The sequence below is a fragment of the Micropterus dolomieu genome, linkage group LG04 (genome assembly GCF_021292245.1).
Source record: "Micropterus dolomieu isolate WLL.071019.BEF.003 ecotype Adirondacks linkage group LG04, ASM2129224v1, whole genome shotgun sequence".
NCBI classification, from domain to species: Eukaryota; Metazoa; Chordata; class Actinopteri; order Centrarchiformes; family Centrarchidae; genus Micropterus; species Micropterus dolomieu.
Window position 1 is genome coordinate 32445127 of NC_060153.1, and position 27894 is coordinate 32473020.

The 27894-nt window shown below is 41.7% G+C and overlaps 1 protein-coding gene across 1 annotated transcript; it reads right to left on the bottom strand.

Annotated features, from left to right (window-relative positions):
- Nucleotides 1-27656, bottom strand: slc43a1b (solute carrier family 43 member 1b). The gene is made up of 15 exons (XM_046047955.1): nt 27426-27656; nt 22796-22954; nt 18756-18936; nt 17401-17456; nt 16800-16876; nt 8575-8667; nt 8057-8190; nt 7512-7654; nt 5360-5506; nt 4381-4416; nt 3896-4028; nt 3490-3619; nt 3296-3369; nt 1840-1963; nt 1-1734 (listed from the first exon to the last, which is right to left on the bottom strand). Exons 2-15 carry the CDS (start codon nt 22947-22949, stop codon nt 1525-1527), a joined length of 1692 nt encoding a protein of 563 aa, XP_045903911.1. The 5' UTR covers nt 22950-22954; nt 27426-27656; the 3' UTR covers nt 1-1524.
- Nucleotides 27657-27894: the final 238 nt, after the last annotated feature.

Sequence of the window (27894 nt, forward strand, 5' to 3'; positions counted from 1 at the left end):
TGGTCTTGTTTGCTTTAATAATTCCTCCTGATCATAATGACCATGAACAGACTTCTTCCTAATGTACTTTTAATGCAAGTCATGCACAGCATGCAAAAATGTATTCAAAAGTTTATCTGAAGTTAATATGAATCTTCAGCAGTCCGAGTTAGCTACAGTTTTTTTAGTACACAATTCCCCCTTTTTGTTACTATCCTTCGACAGCAGCTAAATTGGGAAACATTGTTCAGCAAAAAAACAGAGGATTTTTTAAAACTCAGAACAAGGACTGTGATGAACACAGCAAGCAAAACCTGTTTCAGGGTACATATGGATGGATACCGGTCTATTTTTTTTAACACAGACTTGTGAAGCTACCATTTAAAGTAGACATTAAATACATGTCTAAATGATCTCGCTATGTCAAGATAACACATTTCACCTGTTTACTCTGAGGGATCAAGCTCAAATTAAGCTATGCTTTTCAGAAACACTGGTATGGTCCTTTTTGAATTTTTGTGTTATTTTGTCACAGTTTGTGAACTGAAGCTTTTCCCAGCATGCAGTTCACTGGTCCATCACATGAACTCATATTCTCTCTTGCAGGCAATTTAAGGTGTTTGCGTAGAAAGCAAAACCCCATAAACAGGAGAAGAACATGTAAACTCCACACAGGGAGCAGGGCTGAGACTCAAAACCATTGCCTTCATGTTGTGAAGTGACCGTGCTAACCACAGAGCCACCTTTACAAGGGTGGATTTTTCACGTCAGTGTTGCTGGGGACAATAAAACTAGAAGGGAGGGTCTGAAAGATAGGCAACAGACCAAACCACTGTGAGGTATATGGGGGGAAAGAGGGGGCAAAACCTTTTAAAACTTAATAACTAATGGGACTCAGAGTAACGGTGCGATCCATTTACCTCAGAAGTCGGAGTCGGGAATGACATAACTCCCGAGTTGACGGCGTTCCAGTCAACAAGCCGGAAAACCTCGTTTGGCCAGCCGTTGTTCACAACTAGCCAGCCACAAAGTCGGGGTAGTGCGGTTCTACAATTCGGAAATTCAACTTTCCAACTTTGAACTTGGAAATTCGGACTTCCCACGTCAAATGGAACGCACCATAAAGAGCAAGAGCTGTTAACTGGTTTTGTACCGAATACATTCACTAGACGCTGATTGGATCATAATTATTGCTACGGTAGCTCTTGGTAGTGACAGTTCTATGCCCTTGCACATTTACATGATCACATGAAGGCATCTTGAGAAAAGTCAAAGACTGTTTTCTAGATGAGAAACCCGACATCAGGGTTATAAATGAAACCTCTGGGTCTGATAAAACCGTGCCGATATGTGACATCATAACTGGCTGAAGATAAAAAATAATATAAATAAAACTTTCTGTGTGTATATTTTTGTGTCCTGTTTTGTTTTGGCTGTGTGTCATAGTTTTCACACCACAATGAGGTTGCATTTAGGGAATATTCATAAACTACTGAATGGTGATCATTTCACTCCTGTCAATCATCCTAAGCAGTATGTCTGCTTTTATGTGTATCCATTAGCCGCATACCCGTTGACTTGGCTTTTATCAGTTTCAGTATCTGACTGGGTTAAAAGAGTGTTCTCTTTGTCTGATTGGCTGGCAGCCAGCCTATCATGCTCTGCCTTTGCCTTCATGAGGTTCCTACGGTGATAAACCAGATAGCCCGGCAACAGGAAGCCAACCAGCGAGAAGATGAGAAGGGCCAAATTGATCTGTTGTAAGGAGAGACATGTTAGTGCATGTGACAAACCTGTTATGTGTATCTGCATGCACCTGTCTTCTCTTTGAGTGTGTGTGCATGTGTATGTGCGCCCTACCCAGTAAGGATCCCCACTCAGGTGTCCCAACATCAGTATGAACAGTGGCTGTTGGAGCAAGGCGAAAGCAGCACTGATCATCGACTGCATGCCCGTCAGTGTCCCAAAGTGGTTGGCTGGATACCTAAACCGGGAGGGGAGATAGAAATGATTGACACTGAACAGCAGAATAAAAAAGATTCACAGTCAAAATATACTAAATATGATGACCAAAGACCAGTTCCACTGTAGATGCTGTAGACCAAAGTGTCAAACAAATCCTCATATGGATCCTCTTTTTGTGCTTGTTATCTGTTCATGAGGCTATAACAGGGTGCAATTTGTAAAATGGGGGATGTTTTGAAACATATTTTTGTGAACTGTGGATTGACTTCAAAGTTTAACCATCACAGTAAGAGAAAAGGTTTTACTGCCCTTTTGTAAAGTAATAAATTTGTAACGTTACGTCGCGATGCAGAGCTGCAGTGAACAGAAGACAGATGCATGCTGTGAGTGAAACCCTGCAGCTGTGACATCGCGCATGTTCACTGGTGTAACGCAGACACTGCGCCGCTCGTCATCATGGAAACAGATCATCAGATTTGGACGTTTATTGCACCTTCAGTTATATCGGCTGCCTTCTCTTCAACACTCACCAGAGCAAAGTGTTAATAGGCTATTATTTGTGACTTGGAACCAATCAGATAGAGCTGTGGGCGGGACATTGAACAAATAAGTAAATAAGTTTATATATATATATATATATATATGTATATATACACACATAAAGGACATGTATTCATAACCAGTTGGCAGTCCAAGATATGTTATTGTGCAGTTAGTCTGAAAATTGATTGCAGCAGCATCAGACGACCCTCAGACTACAATGCAGTTTGTGTGGATTACTTGCTTGTTAAAGCAGCACTGCTGCCTTTTCCCTGGCTGACATCTTTTAATGAGTTAAATGCTTATTTTAAAGTCGTCTTTTTTGTACTGGCCTATACAAATGTAAACCTGCTTTAATCCATTTTTTGGCCACTTGGGCATTACGAGCTGTAAACATAAAACCGACATACTAGTTGCGTTTTGACCGAAGCATGCAATGGACCTGTCTGATCTTGCGATCTAAGCTCATGCACTCTACGGGAGGTAAAATGTGTCCGACATGACAGCAGTGTTTTTTTTCCCCACCCCTGCAATTGCCTGCAGCTCACGTTTGAGTATCAAGTTGGTGAAAGTCAGCCGCAGCTATCTCGCATGCACATATTGTCACCTTAAAAGTTGTGTTAACATGTTGCACAACAAACACACCCAGAGCAACATTAAAATGTGTTTAGAGTCACGTTTCTGGCTATCTGAAGTCCAATATGCATCCTCTTTTAAGCTCTCTTTGGGCTTCCACCAACTCTTGCAACACATGTCATTTCAGATCCTTTGCTCATAAAAAAATCTTTATTAGTTCCGTGGTGTTACTCACACAGCAGCATAAAGACCTCCACAGCAGGAGTGGATAAATCCTCTCACTACGGTATGCAGAACAAACGACACCACCTAATAAAGAAAGAAAGACAAATTTATAAATGATTATCAAAAATGTCACTGTGTGTCTGTAAATGCATATGCCATACTGTAATAGCAGATCTTTGTATTCCTGTTCAGTATTGTTCTAACCTGTATGGGCAGGTTGTCAATCAAGGAAATAATTCCAAAGGTGACCAATAGGATGTTGGTGAAGATGAAAGCTCTTGTGGCATTGGTCAGTTTCTGGATTTTTCTGTCTCTCTTTGGGTTATCTGATTGGCTGAGGGGAACAAATAAAAAGGAGGTGTAGACATTACAGAGTCCAGGATGCAGAAGTAGGAAAATATGCTGTTATCTTCATCTTTTAAACTATAGTCAATGAAGTGATCTTTCCAGGGCCAGCGTCGTCAGCAACCAGTAACTCTCCCAATATGTGAGTCTTGAATTCAAAGATAAACCTGCAGTAATCGTCTAGACTGCTGTCCAACAATGTATAATTGTACTGCAGCAACACAATACCTAAACCTAAAGAGAAGCCACTGCACCCTCTTCATACCTCTTAACTGTTTGTGTGTTTGCATTTTCCTCTTTACACTCGGCCATCCTCCAGTCCATGATGTAGCCGATCAAAGGACAGGTCAGCAGACACAGCAGCTGCATTGTCCCGAAGATAGATGAGTAGAAACCAACTGGGGAGGGCACGCAGCGACAGAGTGTCCGTAGTCCATAGAAATGCATGGAGAGAAATAATTAGGAAGAAGATAGAAGACTCTACACACAATACATGTTGTCAAGGCTGTGATCAGGATTTTACAAATGAGTTTATGAAACCAAAATCGTTTCATTTCCCTATATGAAGGTCTGAACGGTGTTTCAAAGAAAACTCCACATTGCTGGGAAGACAGCTCGGATGGAGAAAACATGGCACCATCCTCAAAACATTTGAGTAACTCCACTGGTCTTTTAAAGCCCATCAGCCCAGTGGACAGTGGTCAAATGTTACCACGAGGACAGGCTCTTAATGAGCATCTTGAATCTTACCTTGTTCCTCCACCTCCTTCTGCAGCTCTTCTGAGGCTGAAAGAGACAACAGCTGCAGGTCAGGCTAGTAGTTTAATACAAATTCTAATGAGTTGTTTGAATCTAGTACACAACATTTATGGCAACATCGAATTGCTTCACCTAGAATTTTCTTCATTGGTGACAAAGAAAACGAGGCATGAACCCTTAATATATTCTGGCTCTGCGGTTCTACGGAGACGGGCTGCAGCGTCTGCAACGTAATCCTTGGGGACTGTCATGGCCTCCATTTGCCATGTGTGGAACATTTGAAGCCAGCGCATGAAAATCCAAAACCTTTCACATCTCTCTCTCTCTGTGGCTTGATTCCCTCCGCTAAGCCCCTCCCACCAAACCCACAACAAGGAGCTTTCTGCCCTGGAAACCTCATCCCACATAGGACTCGCTCCCCACGCCATGACCACCGTCCCTCTCGCTTCGACTCGTCTTCTCAAAGAAGACACGGCCCAGGCCAGAGCGCCCCAGGCTTCAGAGGCAGCTGCAACAACATCTAACAGCAGAATGAGAGGCTAGTACACCACTGCCCCCCCCTCAAAAGGTGTTCCTCACTGTTTGTCATCATGCCTCTTTGCCAGTCGTTGATTCGAGCGCCACGGCATCGAATACAATGAGCCCGAAGCTCCGTGTGGCAAAGTAAGGGTGGGCAGTTCTTTCTTTCTACTGGGTGTTTCTCAGAAATCGGTTTGCAAAACTTCTATCGCTGAGCTGAAGATGTCGAGCTGTGTGAGAGCGTGTCGAGGAGGGCTGTGCGGCGTGAGCACGTGCAGACTTGATTGTTTAGCTTGCTGAAAAAGTAGCGAAGGTCCGCTAAAAGTGCAACATGATAGAAAATGCATCCCTGTAGAGATAGCAGATAAAAAACTAAACAAAATGAAACTGTCTTTGTTAGTCGTTCTGCAACAAGTGGTACTTAAAGTAAAGATTAGACCATTGTTCTTACGGTTGGGGTCGCCATGGGTGACCAGGAACTCCAGCATCTTGTTCATGGCACCCATGAAGAAGATCAGCCTTAGCTGGGTCATTGCCATGGTGATGACACTCCACAGGAAGATGGGAGAGCACATCGAATGACAGAGCGGCACTGAGCCTGAAGATGGAGAGAGAGAGAACGTGTGAAAGTTCAGTTAGAGAACATCTCAGATAGTCTTGCGGTTTTCAGACAATTTTGTTATAATACTATTGGCAGATTATTCCCAGAATGCACTATAAACGTGCGTTTGTCCCTCATGCATTGTTAAGTGTCCCAGCCTGTTTTCTGTGTCTTCACACACCTGTTTTTGGACAGTCTACCCCGTGTAAAGCACTTCACCTTTTGTTTATTTGAAATAAACACTTTTAACTGCATCGGCTCTGCAATATTTTGCGTCTAAATATTTCTTTCATGTGTCTGAACTGGGCACTAACATGCGAAGATGAAAAACAACAAAAGTTACCGTTTTTTTTCTTCATGTGCTAAGATGCAAAACTGAAGCCGCTTTTTCAAAACTCTTCACACAGTCTGCATTAGCAGCGTGCATCATGGCCAAACAGTTAACCTCACGTCCAAACGTCACTCAAACCACCAAAACACTTCATACAAGCCTCTAAATAAACTTGTTGAAGACAGGGAGCATCACATAAATCTGATGAACTTTTATCCTCGTGACTGATTTTTTTCATGTAAATCAGTATTTCAACATAGAATCCAGTTGTTCTCAGTGACTTTGGTGCATTTCTCAGATTGTTCAACCTCCACATCATCTAGTCACGTGTGCACTTCATATGTAAAAGCAATTTCTCAGTCTTTCGTGAGATTGCACATGCTTTGACACATTTATGCAAATGATGCACAACTTTCTGATGTTTCCTACATTACCAATTGCTCATGTCATGTTGATCACAATGTATTATACTGGTGAAATAATATCACCGTTTTTTTTCCTGCATCACAATGACATGCTCTGTCAACAAATTACAGTGCATACAGTAAAAGTGTGAATCCTGCAATGTGTAACTCTGGACTGTTGAAACTGATCTATGCCAGACAGAACAAGTGCAGGCTTGTGCATTTTCAATCATTGTCATCAAAACTTTAGCCATAGTTTACCAGTTAGTTGCAAATGTTAAGGATGTTTCTGGAAATGTACCAAAGCGACTGACAGAAACTGTAAGAATAACATATTTTCACTTTATTGACTGTACTTTAGTATATGTAACAAGAATGAATCAGGGATGCTTCAATATCCTTTTTTTCTACATCACTGCATTCAGTAATTCTGAAATTTCAGTGCTGCAATTCAGTTTTTCTCAGTTGTTTACACAGCAAAACGGGTACCTGAGACACAAAGACCAACGCCTTGAACCTATTCTGCTAAAATACAAGCACATTTCCTGCTTTACAGTAAAACCACATACAAAACACTGCACACATTTCTCTACGCACATAGACGTAAACATTCTGCTTTTAGTCTGATTACTGCAGGATATTTGCAGTCACTCTGTTTTCAATGTGTTTTCAACAGTTTTGGACTCAGTGTGTGAAAAATGTGCTGCAGATACAGAGTTGAGAAAAGCGCTGAATGCATTTTGTGTGAAAGCAATGAAAAATGATTCACAGTTTTGTCCACGTGCACTTCTGTTCAGCTGACTGTGTGAAGAGTTTTGATAATGCGACTTCAGTTTTGTGCAGTGCAGGTTAGCAATTGAAAAAACAGTAATCCAAAATCAATGGCACAGTATGTTATCTCTGTGCATAGTTTTTCATGATAACGTCATGTTAATTAGAGTGCTTTTCTGTTGGGGCCCAACCCCAAAAGCTCCAGTTGAGAGAGCAAAGCAAAGCCACCGTCAGCATCACGTCCACATCGCAGCCTTGTGATTGACTGGTGACCTGTCCGGGTTCGCCCCCTGCCTCTTGCCCAGTGTCAGCTGGGATCAGCTCCAGCCCCTCGGCTTGTGGTATAGACAACAGACGGACTTGCAAATGAAATGAAATGACATGGAGTACTGCTCATACTGTCTGGAGGACCCTTGTCAAGCCTGAGGAAACAACCCCGATGATGTAATCACAGCGAATACAACAAAAATTAAACGCTAACAGCAATGTTCCTTACCCTGGGTTGCACTTTGGGAGTCTGCCTGCTCGGGTTCTGGCTGCTTGGCTCCCATCGTGTCTTCCATGACAGTCACATGGGTGATGCACCTGTCTCCAGTCGTCTTGTCCTCTGTCACAACCATGTCCAGCTTCACCTTTTTACTGAGGACGGAAGAGAAAGCGACTGAATAAGTAGAGTAAGACCTCTAAAATAACTACAACTACAAAACAGCTATACTCAAGTGTTCAGTTGTCTTAGTGCATGTAGTGCGTTGAGATCCTGTCAGACATTCAGAATTAAAATGATTAGAGTTGCTGAACTGGAAAAGTATGTGCTATGTTTTAAATTGTAGCGCCTAAGCAATTTTGAATGGAACAGCTTGTGGACAATGTTATTCTTAATTCTAGTAGAGCATGATGAGCATCAGGAAGGTAACCATGAGGATAGTAATGTCTGAGTGTGGCCAGTTAATCAATATGTTTTAAGAGTTTTAATCATGATTGAACGTGCCTTGCCACAGAGAAGCTAAAATAATCTGACTGCAGCATGTAGGGTGTACTGACGTGTATCTGATGTCTTCAGGTGCAGGGAAGGATTCAGCAGGCCAGTTTAGGAAGCAGTTGAGGAAGACAAAGCAGGCCATACCAGACCAAACCCACATGATGACTCGGAACGACACGCCAAGGTCATAAATTACCTGGCGAGGAGGGGAAGAGGACAGGTTAGGAGGGGCAGATAGAGGAGGAATGAGGGTAGGGATGAATAGAAGAGAAGGGGGGAAGAAAAACACGTTAAAAAGTACCTCAACATGTTGTAAAGTTAACCTTAGTGCACCGTTCTAATGTTTAACTTGAACTGCTGCTTAAAGGTCATCACTGAAATCCCACTGTAATCTCAACAGTCCTGGAATTCTGTTATTAGATTAAGAAAATAGACAGTTGGAAATAAATGTTGCGGAATATTTTATGGTAAAACTGCACCAGCAAGTCAGTGACAGCAGTCTTTAATGCGCCAGCAGTTCAAGTAGATTTGTGCGTGTGTGCGTGTGTACGTGTGTGCGTGTGTGCGTGTGCGTGAGCACCTTGACACCAGGGAAGGTGACGGCTGAAGAAGCGTAGGAGCCAATCATCAGAGAGAGGACGGTCGATCGTACGTTCCCAAACATGTTCGGCAGCTAGGTGAAAGAGAGAAAGACAACTTCGATAATGTCTAATGGATAAATAAATCATGTCAGTCAGCAGTAAATGTAAAAAGGTCCTATACTGTGTGAACACTTAAGACAAATGTAAGCATCAAAATGTTTCGGTCCAGCGACCAGGGGGACCTGTTGGAAGCGACGCATCCCACTTTTGCTCCCGAGTTAGCGACCAAATCTGTACAATTTATGTTCTGAAACTACATACATTTTTAGAAGACCTTGAAACTACTTTGCTCAAGTTTGGGAAGCTTAGTTCCACGATGTAGTCGACCATCTCCTGAGTCACTCCCACCTGTGGCAAACGTTAGCTGTCTGCAGAGCTGATGGGGGCTCCACTGCTCTGAGATCAGAGATGTCTCTAGTGACACGGCCTCCTGGATCTTGATTTCAGGTGGTGATTTAAACTGTTGGTTAGATCCACACTCAGAACGATCCTCAACAAAACCTACTGCCTCAACAACCTCAGCCAAGACTGTCAAAACCGTCGTGTCTGAATTTGCAGTCACAGATCCGTGGAGGGTCTTCAAATCCATCCGGAAAAGCTTATTCCTTCTTTTCACTGGTTACGCGCACAGACTTCTTTCTGGTATTGGGATGACAGCTTTGCCATATCCTGACATTTATAAAGAACACTTAATTCCTCAAGCACAATGTGACACATCACTAACAAATCAGGTTACAGACCTACTTGTTAAGTATAGGAGCACTTACCACGAGCAAGGAGATAAATCTAGTAAAGTCCATCAATTGTGCCAACCATCACTGTCGCATCAGATTCCTAAAACCAGCACATCCTCAGCAATAACATTTGATTCTGAGCAGGTTAATGACTGAGTTTGAACTTTTTTACCAGTCTCATAGACCTCTGAGAATTAAGTAGATGTGACTGAATTGGATGACTTCTTCCATTCCCTTCAGTTAATCAAAGCCAGGTCGGTAAAATAATCAATCTATAACTATCTAAGAATTATCTAATGCTGTCAAATCTCTGCAATCTGGGACATATCCTGGGCCCGACGGTTACTCTGTGGAGTTTTATGAGATATTTTTCCTGATTTTACCCCACACACTCACTCATGCTACCATCTGTCTTATTCTTAAAAAGTCAAAGAACCCCTCAATCTGTCTTTGTGTCTACGTGCCACAGTCCAAGATACCAAAAACTAGCTTACTGGCTTAAATTGCTTTGCATGCGGATGATCTATTATACATGGCTGTCTCCGTCCTTGCTATCTTGCCACGCTTGCGTCTTATGGTCAGGTATCAGGATAGAAGCTTAACCTCTCTAGATCTAGGATTTGCCAACGTTAGGTTAAACCAATCTCAGAGTTATACAGTATTGGTTGCGGAGTAGTGAACCTTCCCTGTCTCGTCTAAACCAGGATCAGCACCTTCCCTTGTCCACTCCACCATTACAAACGCTTTCTTCTCCTTTACTGAGTAACGTGTTACTGCTCAACACTGGAAATGGTCTAAAACCATTCATAGGGTTCAATAGACTACAACAAAACTATCTAAAATATTCAAAGAAATGCAAGGGCGTCAATTTGGGGACACATGGGCTCCGGTTAGGGTTCTGAAGAGACAATTAGGTCGCGAGACATCGCAAGAGACGAGACGAAAAGATCCTTAAACAGTGTTTTAAAGATATCCTCAATGCCGAGCTATATGAGGAGGACCTCCCCCTGGAAATTATTAAAACACTTCATTTCCAACTTATGGTGAAAGTTTCTGCACCAATTTATGGTGGAAATGTTTTTATTTCTGATGAAGGAAACACAAAATTCATTTCAAACTATATAATAGAATCTAAGTCAGTGCAGCTCTCAGTCATTCTGTGCTGCTTTTTTGTGCTTAAGTTACTTTTGAACAATGCACATTTGTTTCTTCTATATTTTAAGTTTTTTAGTTTTCTTCATGTGCAAATAAACCGTTCTAAAGGCATTTTCATTTATTATTATTATTATTAACACTTTTTAACAAATTATGCTTTCAAAATGTGGTGGCGACATTTATTTTTCTGTTGTCTTTTTTTTTCTTCTCTTCATCTCTTCTCTTCTTTTCTAACATTATTATTACCACTGCAGTTATTTACTTTAATTGGAAGTTGTACTTAGTTATCTGTGATTCAAATGCACTTTAAAAACTCAACCAGCAGGCAGCGCTACTGCATTCTTATAAACACAAGCACTTCATCTGATGGGTGGAAGTTGAGCTGATTGACGCCCACACACACACACCCCCAGCAAAAATTGATTTGATTTGCCTTTATTGCCCCAGAGTTTGGTTTGCAAACGGTAGTCAGTACACATCATAAAGCAAATAACTTAACTGAAGAAATTTTAACATACAATAGATGTTATCAGCATACAGCAAAGCTACTCTGAGACATAGAGCACTGTGTCTCCTTCAGACCTGTATCAGAGTATATATATATATGTGCAACAGCTGACGGGACAAATGATCTCTGATATCTGTGTGATTTGATCCTCCTAGGGAAAGTGTACCTCTTCCCTGATAGCAAAACTCTGCAAGAAGAGGATCCACCAGAATGGCCTTTGACCTCTGAATGGCTCTAACTTGACAAACATGGTCAAGAACAGTCAAGTTAGTGCCCATGGTCTCTTGGCAAAGTTTAAGAATCTTTTCCAGCCTATTTCTGTTAAGCATGCTGCCAAACCAGCAGGTCAATCATGGCAAGGCAGCAACATGTGTCATCGTTATTTTGAATGCAAACTCTAAAAGCATGTGGTCTAACTCTCTCTCTCTCTCTCTCTCTCTCTCACACAGCCGCTATGTGTCCGTCACCCATTTTGCCATGACAACTTGACGTGTGTGCATGTGAACATTCTCTGGCCATGCAGATGGTAAGTTTTGTGGCGGTGTGGTGTGTGTGTGTGTGTGTGTTCGTACAGACTTTCACTCTAACTATAGATGCAACTGGAGCACGGCCAATCACACAGCACGCTGCATGTGGCTCTCTGAACACTACAGGCCTTCCTTGTCTGCGGACGATTTGATAGTCCGTTTCTTAATTTGAACCACAAACAAAGAAAAAGCACTATACCAGGGTAATGTTGGAGGAAAATGTAATAAATAGACCGAGGGAAGTATGTTAAAAATCCTCTACACTATGTACCACAGTGCTTTAAAGTAGCTGTGATTAAAGCTCTTCTTAAAAAGCCCACTTTTGATCCAGGAGTTTTGGCCAACTATAGACCTATATCTAACCTTCCATTTCTCTCTAAGGTTCTGGAGAAAGCAGTTGCTAAACAGCTGTGTGACTTTCTACAGAGCAATAGTTTATTTGAGGATTTTCAGTCAGGATTTAGAGACAGCACTGGTGAAAATAAATTACCTTCTAATTGCACTTGTCTTGTTAGATGTTAGTGCTGCATCTGATACAACTGACCATCATATCTTATTACAGAGACTGGAACATTTCATTGGCATTAAAGTGTCGCTCTAAGCTGGTTTGTCTCAAAATGATGCAGAAAAACTAGTCCATGCATTTGTTACTTCTAGGCTGGATTACTGCAATTCCTTATTATCAGCACTGCATGAAAAGTGGGATTTTCGGCAGGTAATGGCACCTTAAATTACCGTATAAGTTCAGGTTAACGGCTACTAGCACCGACAACTGTCGGGAACTGTCTGTAATTGACGTGGATTTTGTTTGTCAGTGTTGCCAGAGGAGGCTTTCACATGTAAATGAAAATGCTGTGAGCTCTCAGGTAAGAGGTGACACATTTTCAAGTCTCTTTATTTGTTAGCTAAGAGTATTACTAAACAGACACTGAGAGGTGGCACAAGTAATTGGAGGTGTTTTTACAGAGTGCAGAGAATAGTTGGAGAAATGTGACGTGCAGGATGGAACAGGAGAGACCAAAAAAAACCCAATATCAAGACTTAGATTTGGACACACTGAACTAAACAGCGGGAAGAAACAGCAGAGCATGTTATGTTACCCTGTCAGAAGCATGAGGAAGAAAGAGGGCAGCTGGTTCAAACCCTCAGAATGATTAAAGTACACTTTAATAACTAATTAATTAATAATGAATCCATTAATAACTTAGATGTGGTCAAGCTAATAGCTTTCTAAGTTGTATTTCTGCTGATTGTTTTGTTTTTGTTCCCATGATGCACTGAGCTCCTCTCTCCTCTAATGAGGCAGATGGCCGCTCACCCTGAGTCATGGTTCTGCTCGAGGTTTCTGCCTCTTAAAAGGAAGTTTTTCCTTGCCTCTGTTTCCCTGGCAGCTGTTGCAGTAATCCGGGCGAGATGCTATAAAGGCGTGTCGGATCGTCTGAGGGTCCTTAAAAGTTAACATCGATAAATATATAATAACATCGGTAAAAATATGTATATAACTTAAATTACTGTCGAACCAGACGCCAAGATTCTTTGCAACAGGCCTGATATGATTCACCAGGGAACCAGCAGATGGCAGTATTTGCTGCATTCTGACCAGGATCTCTGTTTTGTCACAAGGAGGAAATTATTTTACATCCATTTTTTGGATTTCACAGAGGCAGTCGGTAAGTGAACTCAGCATTCCAGGGTCTGTGGATCTGACTGGCAAATACATCTGCGTGTCAAGAGACACCATGTTTCTCAATGATTACGTCCAAAGGGAAGCAGATACAAGGAAAATAAAATGGGTCCTAAGACCGACCCCTGAGGCACACCATATTTAACCGAACAGAATGAAGAGACATAGTTATTCTCAGACACACAGAACCTCTTCTTGGACATGTAGGATGAAAACCATTCTAAAGAGCTGCCAGATATCCCCACCCGGTGCCTCAGTCTGTCTAACATGATGTTGTGGTCAGTGGTGTCGAATGCAAACCAGATTGAAACTTTTCAAGTATGTTGTTGCTTTCTTGTACAGAATGCAGATGTGGACATGGGGTAATATAAAGGAGGGAGTCTCTCTCTTTAGGTTCCTCTGAAAGCCGTTGGACGTCTTCCTTAATGTCAGCAGTCTTTTTGTTTGCTTGTAGTACATCCTCACGGGGCATAGTTCGCAAAGTTGTTTGGATTAAAACTGGATCAAAATCAGGTTTAAGGTAGAGACCGGTGTGTACAGACGCCAACGCAAGCACGTTTAGTAACCTCTTTCCTTCAGCTCAATCGCTTTGTATTTTTTAATTGATAAACACAATCTATTAACATGTCTATTTTTGAAAGCATCCTTACTTCACAGCAGATTTTCACACTTAGACTTTTGCACAAAACTGTGTAAAGCTACAGAACGGCTGCCCTCATTTTCAGTTACGTGTCATAAGCTACCTCCTTTCCTTTTAATTAAAAAGTGGTAATAACTTTAGTTGTAGTGGTGGTAATAACAGCAGTGGCAGAAGTAGAAGTTATATAATTTATTGTTCTCCAATGCTGTAATGTGAAGATGTTGATAACCAAATACCTGTTCGTCTCTCTGTCTACAGTCCTCAAGTTCAACTAATGTCACACCTCTTTCTCTCTCTCCTCACTAATGTTTCCACATTGTTGAAGCCTGGCTTCCACCCGTGTTTTTCCACTCTTATCTTCCTTCCCCTCTGTGCCATGGATCCCTCGATCCATCAGCTGGTCCATCTGTTCTTGCTTTGAGTTCTCAAAGCCTGCTTCTTTTTATTTTAGTCATTCTTGTGCACTGCTGTAGTTTGAGAGAGGAACGCATTATGTGAAAACCCATCAACATGAGGTTCTTCCAACAGCTACAAACCGAGGGCCCAGTATACCTGCATTTGTTCAATTTTAGTGAGGCGTGGAATCATCTAATATATGTTCAATTCTTAGCATATTGGGCTGGTGCAGAGTGAAAGATCTGGACATATACGAGATGGATTGCCATTCATAGCACAGGGTGACATGGGTTTACTATCCCATCTCATTCCCAATATAAAAACATCAGAAAATAGCGTTTATTCATATTAGAACTGCATAAAGCGTAAAAACAGACCAATGATTATGATGATGATTCTAATTCATGCTACCCATAGAATGAATTATTATATTTGCTTGTCCAGTGAATATTTTGACCTCTTGAAGATGGATTGGCACAATATTTTGTAGATACTAATGCTTAGCGAGAGAATAAAATGTTGGTGATCCCCTGATTGTTCATCTAGTGCCATAATCAGGTCAATACTCAGGTTTGTCCAGTTCTTTGGTTTATGTAATATATAATAATAAAGTAATAAAAATAATTAAAGTAATATATAATCCCTGCAAAAAAGTGTTTAGTGCTAATTTGCAAATGGATGCTAAACTAAGATGCTGACCATGGTAAACATATCTGCTGAACACCACCATGTGCCAGTATGTGGTCAGCACAGTGTGACAGAGCCACTAGAGTGGCTGAAAATGTTCAAGGCTTTCTAAAAATGTAATAAGGACAATACTGACCCCTGCTAAGATATCTGGAAACGGGAGATTTAAGCTTGTGTGTAGGAGGATTAAAATACCCCTGGTCAGTCAGACACCAGACCAGGAAAAGGGAGGAAGAGTGAGAGAGGGGGTGGTGGAGAGGGTTGACAAGGGGACAGGGCTGCGGGAGGGTGTGTTGACCAGCCATGTTTTGGATTGGCTGAGAGGCCGCAGCAGAATTTAGAACAAGTGGAACAGCATGTGCTTCTCTCCAAAACACACGCTCGCGCACAGAGAGCAGTCAGAACCGCACGCACAATGTGTTGGAACATGAATGTGAACTTTCTGGTTGTGTATGCACCAGACAGCAAATCCACAGCCAAGCACAAAGCTGCTGCTCTGCTTGCTTTAGGTTGAAATTTTCAAACCATGACACTTCTGGCCACAGCCCAGTCTGTGATGTCACAGCAGGGGTTTTGACCTTGACAGAAAGATGGAAAAGCGGGTATATGAGGTCAGTCTGTCACAGCAGTCTGTGCAAAGAACAGTGTCGCTGTCCAACGTCCAGCCAGCAGGGACCTTCATCCAACACGTCCCTGCCCCATGTTTCCTGTCACTCCAGACTGGTTAGCTCCTCCTGCACTGATGATGTCCATAAACTGTCTATGTGCAGCGCAGGATAAGGCCTTATTTAGTTCAACATTGATATTTACAATAACAGAAATATCTTATGTTATTGTTCTGTTTCAACAAAATGTCAAAGAGGACTGAAAGCTTCCTCCTCATCATACTACTAAAAAGTAGGACAACTGCAGTGAAGCAGTTTACATTGTTAAAGCTGCATTGATTATATTTTTTGGCCTCTTGGTGGCATCACAACAAAAAATAAAAACAACCTTTACATATTATTACCGTATAACTAGTGTCATTATGACACTAGTTATAACAGACATTCTGCAGATATCAGATGCAGATACAAACAAGCCAACCGATTAAAATAATGACTTTTGCTTCCACGATCAACAGATTTTCTCTGACATAAATGTCATAATGCAAACAACAAGGTAAATGTTGGTTGATTGATCTACTGGGCCAAATCTCTGAGTCACCGAAATCAAGTGGAGGAAGGAGGATGAATTCACAAAGAGTGGGCAGGCAGGATGAAATTCAAAAAAAGCAGTGGAAGCATGTGAGCGCACTGTTTGTATAACAGTGTAAATCTGCTGTCCCCTCAAAATAACTCTCTCTGGTCTCTGGTACTTGTGCAGTGTAATGTACATGTATGGTTTATGTGAAAGTAAAGCCCACATGTGTTACCGGTGTTTACTGCAGCCTCATGCGACACTGATGTCCAAGACAAATTTCCATCCGGGGACAATAAAGTTGCTCTATATACCTCCATGTAAGTGGGATGCTGAATCAGTGCATTGAAATTAATATTTTATATTTATTTAGTTTTGTTGGGTGGGCAGCACTTACATGCATGCACTATAACAGAGTGTTACAGAGAAAGTAACGACACACTTTGCAAAAAGTATTAAAACTCGAAAGGTTCACTACAGTTACATGTGTCAGCGTGAAAGTAATCCAACTTTTCTGCACAAAACAGACATTCTGTAATGTAAGTAGTTATTTTGAAGTAACTCTCCTCTGCACTGATTCAGTTGTGAATACTTTTTGACACTTCTCTGCTAGATTGCAAATACGGCGTGTGTTTGTGTAAGTGGGAATCGTACTGTGAGTGAGGTGAAGGTCAGGCAGATTCCTCCAAAGCCGTTGAAGGAGACGGCGAGGAAGATGAGGACAGACAGCACTGATGGAACACACAGAAATGAAGAATACCATGAGCTATAATGAAACTTGAAAAATGAAAAAGGTACATTCAGTTTTTTTAGGTTATTTTTCTCGCTTTATTCCCAACCAAAAGGAAATGCACCCAACAATTAAGTTATACTGTGACTGTGAAAAGTGCATTTGCAGAATGGTAAATATGGCAGGTCAAGTCATTTCCAGGAAGGCAGGCTACAAAATGACAAATGTAAATGTAGCCTGCCTCATTTTTACGACAGAAAATTTGGGTATTAATTGCAATATCTGACTTTATCTTCCAAGTTACTTAAAGTGGAGGTGTGTTTATAGCCTGTTTCATCATGTGACGCCTCACTCTGTTATAAATATAAGTGAGGTTGGTGTGTAAAATGTAACCATAACTGATAGGAATGACTCCAAAACAACAAAAAAGCTGTAATGTGACAGATTTGTGCCCCTGCAGTCCTGGGATTGAAGTGAAGCAAGCATATGATGATTCAAGGTTTGCATACTGATGTATTGTTTTACCTTCAGGGTCATATGCAGCGGCAGCTATCATTGCACAGGAGGCTGCAAAACATGAACTGAAATATAGACACAGGACGTCAGAGTACATATGTATGTGGTTTAAATGATGCCGAAAAATTGGACCACACATTTGTGGCTGGATTAGTGCAAATCCTTATTATGGTGCTGAATAAGTCCTTTAAGACTCTCCAGTTGAACCAGAATGCTGCGGCACGTGTTCTGACAAGAGCTACTACTAACCAGTTTGGGTTCTGGAGGCAGACGCCATCTCCACATTTAAGAGAAGACCTAAAGCCCCACGCACGCTGCTGCGTTTTTGAATTAAAACATTTAGAAACGCTGTCGACCCCGTTTTGCATTTCGAAACCCCGGAGGGAGTTTTAGTGAAGACGGGTCAAAACGGAGGACTTTAGAATCGCTGACACAGACGCCGACGCTCGGCTCTCTGATTGGCTCTTACAAGTCATGCAAAGCAGAAACACGATGCTGCTGACAGAGTTTTAGTTTTGGTATTTTTATTAAAATAGTCCCATATAGGCCTATCTGCCTACACTACTGTGCATGTCGCCATTTACTTTGTGTTTTCCGCCGCCACAGTCCCGTGTTACATTCAGTAACAGACCCAGCTCGTTATTGGTGCATGCAAAAAAAGTTAAATCTGGTCTGATTCTTCGTCTGCTTTTCTTTATACTTTCGCCAAATCTTCTGTATCTACGGAACAGACCATCTGCGTCGTTTGCATGCGCACTAGATTACTCTGATACGCAGCTTAAATGCTGCTGTGGAGATCGTATTCGTTTTAATTCTCCATTTGCAAACTAAAACAGAGTAGTGTGGATGGGGCCTCAGACTTTCCTCTTTGATAAAGCTTATAGTTAGGTTGTTAGTAAAACTCGTAACTCCCACATAGTACATTGCACTTTCGCAGACCTTCCGTGCACTTGTTCCCTGAATTGAGCTGCCTCTCGTGCTGTATGCCACACCCCTTTCTGCCTACAATTGTTTAACAATAACCCCAAAGTTTATTGGAAAAGTTTTGATAATTCAAAAAATGTGCAAGTAATAAAGAACCGACTTCCTGCACGTTTGAGACAAACAGGAAGTATCGTCTCTGCATAGGTCGGTCAGATTAACACGAAACTTGGGCCACTACGTTCCCATGGTCACTGGGAATTGTTGGGTCTCTGTAAACAACATTACAAAGAGTACGATCTCGACCTGCTCTATATAAAAGGTCCAATAACTTGTTATGAATTGGCGCTATGTAAATAAAACTGAATTAAATGTAATTTTCATCCATATCATATCGTCATATTCAGATAAAAACCAAATAATAAAAGGACTGTCTGCTATACCTGCCAATGAGCCTCAGTGGGCGGGGCCCGTATCTGTCCATCAGGATCCCCAGGGGTAAAGTGGCTGCACTCAAAAGGAACGAGCCAATGGTGAAGCCAAGATTCAATACCTCTTCCTGCTCCACACAACTCCGCCAGCCACTGCTCTTCATGGAAGTCACGTTGCTGACAGTTTCATTTTCTGGATAGGGTCATAGAAATAATTCAAGAGAGGGTAAACAGGTGATAGTTTTGAAGAAATATTGTGAGCCTCATTGTTCAGGTGTGAAGAGGTTCCGGAGACTGATGAAGACTTAACACAGCATGGTTTATTAAACCCGGCCGAGGAGACAGTGCCAGCAAACAACATGTGAACACGTCGAATGCCAACACCGAATCTGAAAAATAACATATTTTGGTCCCTTTTAAGTTTCTCTCTTCCCCCGTGTGCCTGTAGGTTTCCCTGTTAACTCACCTTTAGCTGACCTTAACCTAAAAACAACAAATCTATCTGATGTTTAGACTAGAATGCCACGTCTTAGAGGAATCTGTTACTTTCAGTGAGTTGTACTCTAATCTGTGAAGCCAGTGAGTTCTTCCAAACATTCTTGTAAGACTCGACCTTGTAAGATTCCCAGAGAACACGGACATCTGCTATCCTGACACCTGAGCTGCTGTCTCTACCTTATCAGTCTAACTGTCTTCTCCCCAACAAGGACAGTCATATGAGAGAAACAACAGTGAACACTTGTAGGCTCAGCAAATGACTCCACGTTAGACCTGTCTTCCCTGTTACATCAATTAAGCCCCCAAAGAATATTGTTCAACAGAAAGTAGAGAACCTAAAAGGTTGCTTAGCCTGCCGAAACACATTCTTCACTAGACCAAGCAAACAAACCCAATATAGCACTAACAGGATAGGCCCTGATCACTCAGTGTGTCCATTTGTTATCAGTCACATGCACAACCGATTGCAGCTGCAAGGGAAAGAAATAGTTACCACCTGACAAATGGTTTTGTTTTAGTGATGCTTAAACTTCAACTGAATAAACTCACAAGCTGCTGGTTCAAACACTGCTGATAGCTTTTCCAGGTTTGTGTACCTTATGTGAAGATGACATGATTCAATGATCTGTCCTATTTATTCTATCTCTATGTAAAACCTTGAAGTGCCATATATGTAAATGCAAACGGAGCTTTTCCACACTGTAGGAGGTCATTGGTTATTTAAAGTCCTACAATTAGCATTTCATTGTTACAACATCACTTTAAGTCTGTGAAGGCTTTCGGTCATCCAGGTCAGAGTTATCCATGGAAGGTTCAAATCAAGAGCACTAACGAACCAGGCGGTATTGAGTGATAACGACTGGGTAGGAAAGGTGGTCAGACTCTAACAAGTCTACACGTGGATAATAACTGCACTACAGATGACAAGAAGAACTATTTGGATACTGGTCTAATCAACGCAAAGGTACGAGTGGAAGCTTTCAGTGGTATCAAACCTCAGCGCATTAATCCATCTGATCATGTGGCCGCTGTCATAAACATAAACCTCCACCTCTGGTATGACAGGATGACATGGTCCATCGTCCCATGCAATTACAAAGTGATCTGCAGTCTGTATCACCTGCCCCTTTTATTTGAAAATAAGCACTCAGGATCCAAATATACCAAGTATTTCTTTTTTAATGCAGATGTAGTTTGTTGTGAATATTATTTTCACTGTTTTGTGTATGTGAACGTATGAGATTTGGTGGCGGTTGAGTCTGTGGGAAATTTGATTTGATTTATTTTGTGTCAGAGCATTTAAAAGTGATTTACAGTAGTCCGTTTTGACTTGTTTTGTGCTGACTGTGTCAGGAGTTATAAAAAACCAACTCAGTCTTGAGACATGTGTGCTACTGTCACAGGTTTGTAGGATAGAGCAGGTTGGAGGACCCAAACGCAGGACACCGAGCAGATCATCTTCAAAAAGGAGTATTTGACAAACAGAAGGCGAGCACAGTTACTTCAGAGTGGCTGAGTCCAAAATCCTAAATAAAGTGATCCACAAGAAAATCCACAAAACACAGGATGACACGACGAGACAGAACTAGGCAGGCTTCACACTACAGCACACTGCAATGGCCGGACAGGGACAGCAAACATTTAACACCAGGGACTAACGAGCAGGCGGGAGAAACACAGGTGAGAGGAATCAGGACTAACGAGACAGGCAGGCAGAGGGATAACTCGAGGGTTACCATGAACACTTGACAGGCAGGCAGAAACTGAGCATGAAACAAACACCAGATAATAACAGAAAAGACAAGAACTTAGGCCGGCACAGATCCAAACAGGAACAGAACAGAAACAAGCAGACTGAACACTGAACACTAGTGTTGTAGTACTCGAGACCGGCCTTGGTCTCAGACATTGAACACTCTGAATTTTATTTCAAGACCAGTCAAGACCGTAACTTTGGGAATATCAATAAATTGCTTTTGCATTGTCTGATTTATGTGTTAACATCCTAACTTTCATTGGAAGTAAAACTTATTGCTTCAAATGCAACAAATAACCCTGATTAACGACTGTCCCCCCTCCCTGCGATGCTTATGTTGATTTCAGCTCTTGTGTGTGGGAATGTGGAACTTTCAGATCAGTTTGTGAAGTACCTGTGATCTCGTTCCACATTTTATCATGAGTCATGTAATGTGGGGAACTGGCCTTGGTCTCGACTTGGTCTCTGCCCCTAAAAGTCTTGGTCTTGTCTTGGTCTCGATAAACTCTGGTCTTTGTCTTGACTTGGTCTCGGTTTGGGCGGTCTTGACTACAACACTACTGAACACAAGGTACTGGCAACTGACACAAGAGAAGAAACATACTAGAACACAGAACAGACTAAAAACTAATGATACAGATCGACAACAAAACGTAACAGACTGAACCAAGAACCGAACACGGAGCAGACATGGGCAAAATACCGAACACCCAAGTCCACAGACCAGGAGTAAATACTAAGACGAAGTACGACATGGAACCACAGAGAACTAAACTCAACAGAACAGAGGACAGGACTAAACTGCAGATACAAAACCAAGCAAACAAGAATCAAAGTACAGCACACAGAGAAACTCAGGACAGTTACCATTTCAAAAGGTAACCAACTGACAAAAACACCTCACGACTGCAGGTACAATTGGAATCCAACATCTCTCTCGCCATCTGTTTAGACGCAGCTGACAAATGTGTGCAGGAAATATGTCATTTAAAAAACACAACAACAAATAGAAGTGATACTATTTCTGATAATTATAGTGGATAGGCAGATTTTGATATTTCATCATGTGGGGGAAAAATCGGGGGAAGTGAAACAGCGATGAGGGGGACAGAAAAAGGATTGGCGAGCATAGGACGCCTATTTATCATTTATCAGAGTCAGATCATTTATATCACTGATGTTGTTTATAGTAGTTCGGTCAGTGTTTTTTCTCGCCAGATTCCCACTTGTGGAAAAAACAGAACCGACGCCGAAACTATCGCAACAGATCGCAAGAGGAATACTGAAATTCTGCACAGCAAAGCCTGCATCATTGGACTGACGTCCCCCAAGCAGCACCAAAGCTGGACTGATAATGTTATCTGGACATGGCATAAAGTAACAGTGTACACAGCTGAGCCTCTGTCAGTGTCCAAGTATTGATTTGTTTTTACTGAGGTTCATTGTTGTGACCCTTTCTAACCCAACACCATACATAACCACACACGCTTTCTCTCTCATGTGCATACTCTCTTTGTTCTTTAGCTTCAGTTAAGTACAGTTAGATTTAGATTACAGTACGTATTGAGTGATGTACTTTTATTATTTTGTAAATAAATGCTTCTTAAGATGCGTGCTGGTCTATTTGATGTTGCACAAGAGTGAATACTGCAAACCTCTACTATGCAGAACTCCAAAGCCATTCATAATTATTAAAGACTTTATCACATGTACAGCTTTGAAACTATCCAAGAGAGGCGGACTGTGGATGATACTGAACTAGAGACAAGCAGATAAGCTGGTTGGATGGTGGTCTTACCAGTACAAAGATGGGAATAGAAGCCTTCGTTCTTCAGCATGATGAGCAGTGAGCCCCAGCCCAGCAGGACAGCAGAGAAGAGCAGGTTCTCTACAATGGCTGTACAAGCCATCCACCACCTCCTCCTGTAAGCCTGGGCTAAACTGGGAGCCATGACAGCTGGAGACACACAAGAACAGGAAACAAATAGGAAAATATTAGTCCATCAAACAGCGGGAAGCACAGTTGTGCTAGGAGCCACCAAGCACCACAAATCCTTTCTTTGCACAACCTCTTTTAGTGTCACATTAGATTTTAATTCATGTAACATTGACGTGCAGAAAAATATCAGTTTCACTTCTCCTGCACTGAGCTCGTGTTCAGCAGTGTTTTCTCTATGTCTACTGTTCTACTAGCACAGGAATGTGGGTGATGTGATATGCAGTCCTGCAGCTGGCAAGGGCCATAATGCAAATGTGTAGTGCATGGGAGCCACACACTACACTAAAAGAAAAATATGTTGTTTTTTTAACCTTGGATTTTATTTTCGTAGTTTGGGCCAATGGTTCAATCCCTCACGATAACATTGTACTTGGAAGGTCTTGCAAATCTGCATCATTGCCAAAAACCAACATGTCCAACAACACGATCACATGATTGGTTGGGACGGCTGTGCGCTGTGGCTCTGGAGATAGAGCGGGTTGGCCGTTAATCGGAAGGTCGGCGGTTCAATCCCTGGCTCCCCCTGGTTGCGTGTCGAAGTGTCCTTGGGCAAGATACTGAACCCCGAATTGCCCCTGGCGGCTATTCTGCCAGTGTATGAGTTAGTGTGAATGTTAGTTTCCGTTTGAGCACTTAGGCTCAGTGTATGAATGTGTGTGACTGGTGAATGCAGATGTAGTGTAAAAGCGCTTTGAGTGGTCAAAAAGACTAGAAAAGCGCTATACAAGTACGGAGCGTTTACATTTGATCATCCTGGTTGACAGGTTACTGCCACAGATCTCAGCACTTACTATGGTGGTACAATATTATCAGAATTGTGATAAAAGAACTGATTGCCAGCGCTACAAAACTAAAACCAAAATTCTATAAAAAACAAACAAACATAGTTTTCCTTCAAGTTGACATATCAAAGTTAGCCATTATTTTTAGGACATCTCATGTCCTTGCAAAATTCTAACCTGGCTTTCTCTAATCATCCCCTCCCTCTCCAGCTCAAGCTGATGTGTGGTGAGCATTCTGGCGCTAAATGGCTGCTGTGCATCACCCAGGTGGGCGCTATACATTAGTGGTGTTTGAGATGAGCCCCCCAGCTTGTAAACTGTCTTAAAAGCTGAACGGAAACAAGTATTACAAGTATTATTACAAGTATTATTACAAGTATTAACCCCTTAACGCCGATTGTCGCAAATTGGCATCACACCTCTGTCTTCCTTTCAGACTGCAGCTGAGATAGTGTTTGTATTCCCCAAATGCCTGTTTGTGCATATTCGATACGTACCTGGGAACCTTTTGCAATCACCTGTTTCTCATTTATGCCTGTTGTTGCTAATTTGAATCATTCCTACATCATACCTGAATTTATGTCTCTTCTATGTTCTATAGACAAATTTACAATTTCCACTTAATTTTTAACATCAGCTTGAAAGCAAATGAAAACACAAATTATTATCTTTCATTTTTTTATTGTAAAAAAATTCAGGCATCAAGGGGTTAAGGAGGGGATGGGTATATGAGTTCAGACGGAGAAGTCTGACCTCACTTGACCTTCTACTTTAGCTGGCGCTATTAAGTGTCATGCACTGATGTAACCCACTTGCACACACAGAAACATTCAGGTTTAACTACAAATCCATGGACCCAGTGTTCTCCCCTGCTATGAGAGTGTAAATATTTGATGGACTGAATTTAAAACGCATGTGTGCAAAGCTTTGGAAAGCTGTGACTCAACCTGTTTAAGGCACACTGGGAATTCTGCTGATTACTGTTTGGAAATAGCAGCGCTCTCTCTCTCTGAATTGAAATCCCTTACTGTAAAACTACAGTTAATGAAAACCAAACACTTCCTGTAACAGTGGGCTACTGCATACTGCTCTCCTAAAAACCTGACATGAGAACCAGGGCCCGTATTTTTCAAGCTTAAAAAGTTTATCTTTCCATGAGCGTTGTGCCTACTGCTCCTGTGAAGCACGCCTGACGAGAATTGCATGCATCTCGCGGGAGGTAACGCTCTTTTCATGCTGAGGAAAGAGGTGGATGCAAATCTCCTGCAGGTAGCCGATGTGTGGCGCTGTAAGTGCCATAATTGTTTCCATGACAACTGATGGTTGTGACGACCCCAAATCATCAGCACCGCTGCGTAAAGCCAGTGGTGAGATGACGTCCCTCACCAACTCGCTGACAAGGATGACGCCTGCTCTGTCCAAACGATGGCGCGTACTGCGCCTCGTCAAGTAATTTAAAAACATTCTTCCTCTCCTGAAAGATTTTTGCATGTCTCTGTCTCCACAGCGCCATCACAAGCCAAGACCGTCCAAACCGAGACCAAGTCGAGACCAAGACCAGAGTTTATTGAGACCAAGACTTTTAGGGGCTGAGACCAAGTCGAGACCAAGACTGAGGAAAGGCGAGACCAGTTCCCCACATTGCATGACATTCAATAAAATGTGGAACGAGACCACAGGTGCTTCTCAAATTGATCTGAAAGATCCACATTCACATTAAAACACCCACATACAAACACTAACGTCAGCATCTTTATTCAACTTTTCCACGCTGACCATCGCGGGCACAGTCGTTAACGGTAACAACACATTTTTAATTAGGGTTACTGGTTGCATTTGAAGCAATACGTTTTACTTCCAATCAAAGTTCGGAGTTAACAAATCAGACAATGCAAAAGCAATTTATTGATATTCCCAAAGTTCTGGTCTTGACTGGTCACTTCAGAGCAAGGACGTCGAAGTTGGGGGAAAAGTGGGACTGTTTCATTTCTAAGCAAGGACAGTTAGTTTCACAACTACATTTAAATTGGGTGAATAATGGCAATATAAAGGCTATCGTTTATTTGAAAGCTGATTGTTTTTGTCTTCTTGTTTCTGCAAATGAAACACGACTACTAAAATTCTTATTATGCAGTATAGTACACATTTTCTCAGTGTAGGGCGAAGACGGTATTTTTCAGCTTTGTCTTATACCTTGGGAACGATGAATGCTTCAATAAACATGTTAAAAAATAACATTATTTTAAGCATGATACTCATAAAAACCTCATTTAATATTAAAGTAATTGTAGGAATCAGTTTGTTGAGACGGCAGATTTCAGCACAAATCCCTGATTATTTCCTCGTTTAAATGTGGTATGAAGAACAGCTGTTTTGCTCAATTATTTATCAACATTTTTCAAAAGACGTGTGAGAGACAGGGACCACGAGAGAAAGGGGGCCCCACAGAGACTGCTGGTATATAGGCCCAGAATTTAGTGTTTACGCCACTGCTTCAGAGGACATTGACTGGAGACTTAAAGCCTAACCTTAAACCCAGTCTACACGCTAAAATGTCATGATTTCCGTTATGGATTTTTTAGTTTGTTTGTTTTGTCCCCAACAGGAAGGTCACGTCCACTCTGTGTGACTCAGAGGTTATTGCAGCAGTCTGATATGCCGGATATATGTGTGTAATTGAGGCAAGCATACACAGAGTGGACAATAATTGTACCAGTTTAGTTTCTGCTTTTTTGTTGACTCACGGTGTCCATTAGTACTGACAGCTAACATGTAGGTCCCACATGGTTAAATGACGGACTGCCATTTGGGTCCCAGTTAAGAAACCCCCATTTGGCATTTTGACAAAAGTGACAAAAATAAACCACAACAAAATAAAATAAATGCAAAGACCACTGTTGTATATAATAAAATGATGACAGAGCAAATAACAGTTCCTCGTTCATTCATAAACAATAAAATGCACTCTGGCTTAATTCAGTCCATCCTGGGGTTTGCTTCTACAGCCTCTTCTCTACCTGTGCTAACCTCGCTCTACAATGAGCAACAATGACGGCTGTTCAGCTAAAGCTTAGGCTGGTTTTAAAGCCCCCTTTCGGCCAAATCATGAGCATTTACGGTGTAAGGGAACGCAACAAGGGACCCATGTCAGGAAGTCACACACAGTGGACAGCTTTGCCCATTGGTGTCCTGAGGCACACACTACATTGAGTTAAACACACTTTTGTTCTTTTTAAAGCTTTTAAATCACTCAACCTACAGCATGTGGGACCCCAAGGATATGCCACAAGGACATCGCCACTGTTATCACACCACTGTTATTCAGCTTTGATTTGAAGACACTTTAACATGTACCATTTCATCTCGCATCCCCCACTTTCAAATGTTGTACATGTTGGACAATTGGACTCTGCTCAGTTTCAGTGTTTCTACCGTTGTCTTGAAAGTTAAGTGCACATCATAGCTGGTGATCAGCTTTGACTACAAAAGCCTAACTCTTCTAACTCTACAGTAACGAAACTCAGTCAGTGTCATTAAATCCTCAGCTGTGACTACAGCTGTGTCAGGCGGCTCCTTCACATTTGCCAACACGTGGCAAAATGAGGAGGAAATAATCCTAACTATGCAACACGTCTAAAGTCACTTACTTTATAAATTGTGCTCCTCCAGTAGATGATCTGTCTTTACTGATTGAACACGTTCTCTTCGCTACTGCCTGCTTCCCAACAGGAGAACGTGTGATTCTGTTTCAGAGTTTAATCTTTCTCTTGCAGATTTAAAGTTTTATATCCTTCCCTCTGTGTGGCAGCTGTATTTACTGGCACAAGTGCACTCACATTGACTCTCTCTCTTACTCTCTATGTACAGTATGTCTATAAATGGAGCTCAAGTCCTGTCCGCCCACCCACTGACCTTAACACACACACACACACATTCAGTAGCACACCTCACCACACACTGTTTTTACGTTATTGCACCAGAAGTCTTGCTAAATTCGTCCAGACCTTGTGTTACAACACATTGTTTCTGATGCTTTGATAAAAATGCTATTGGCTGATAACTTATCTCCACTTTAGGTGATATTTTAATAAAAAAAAGTTATTGGATTTACATTTC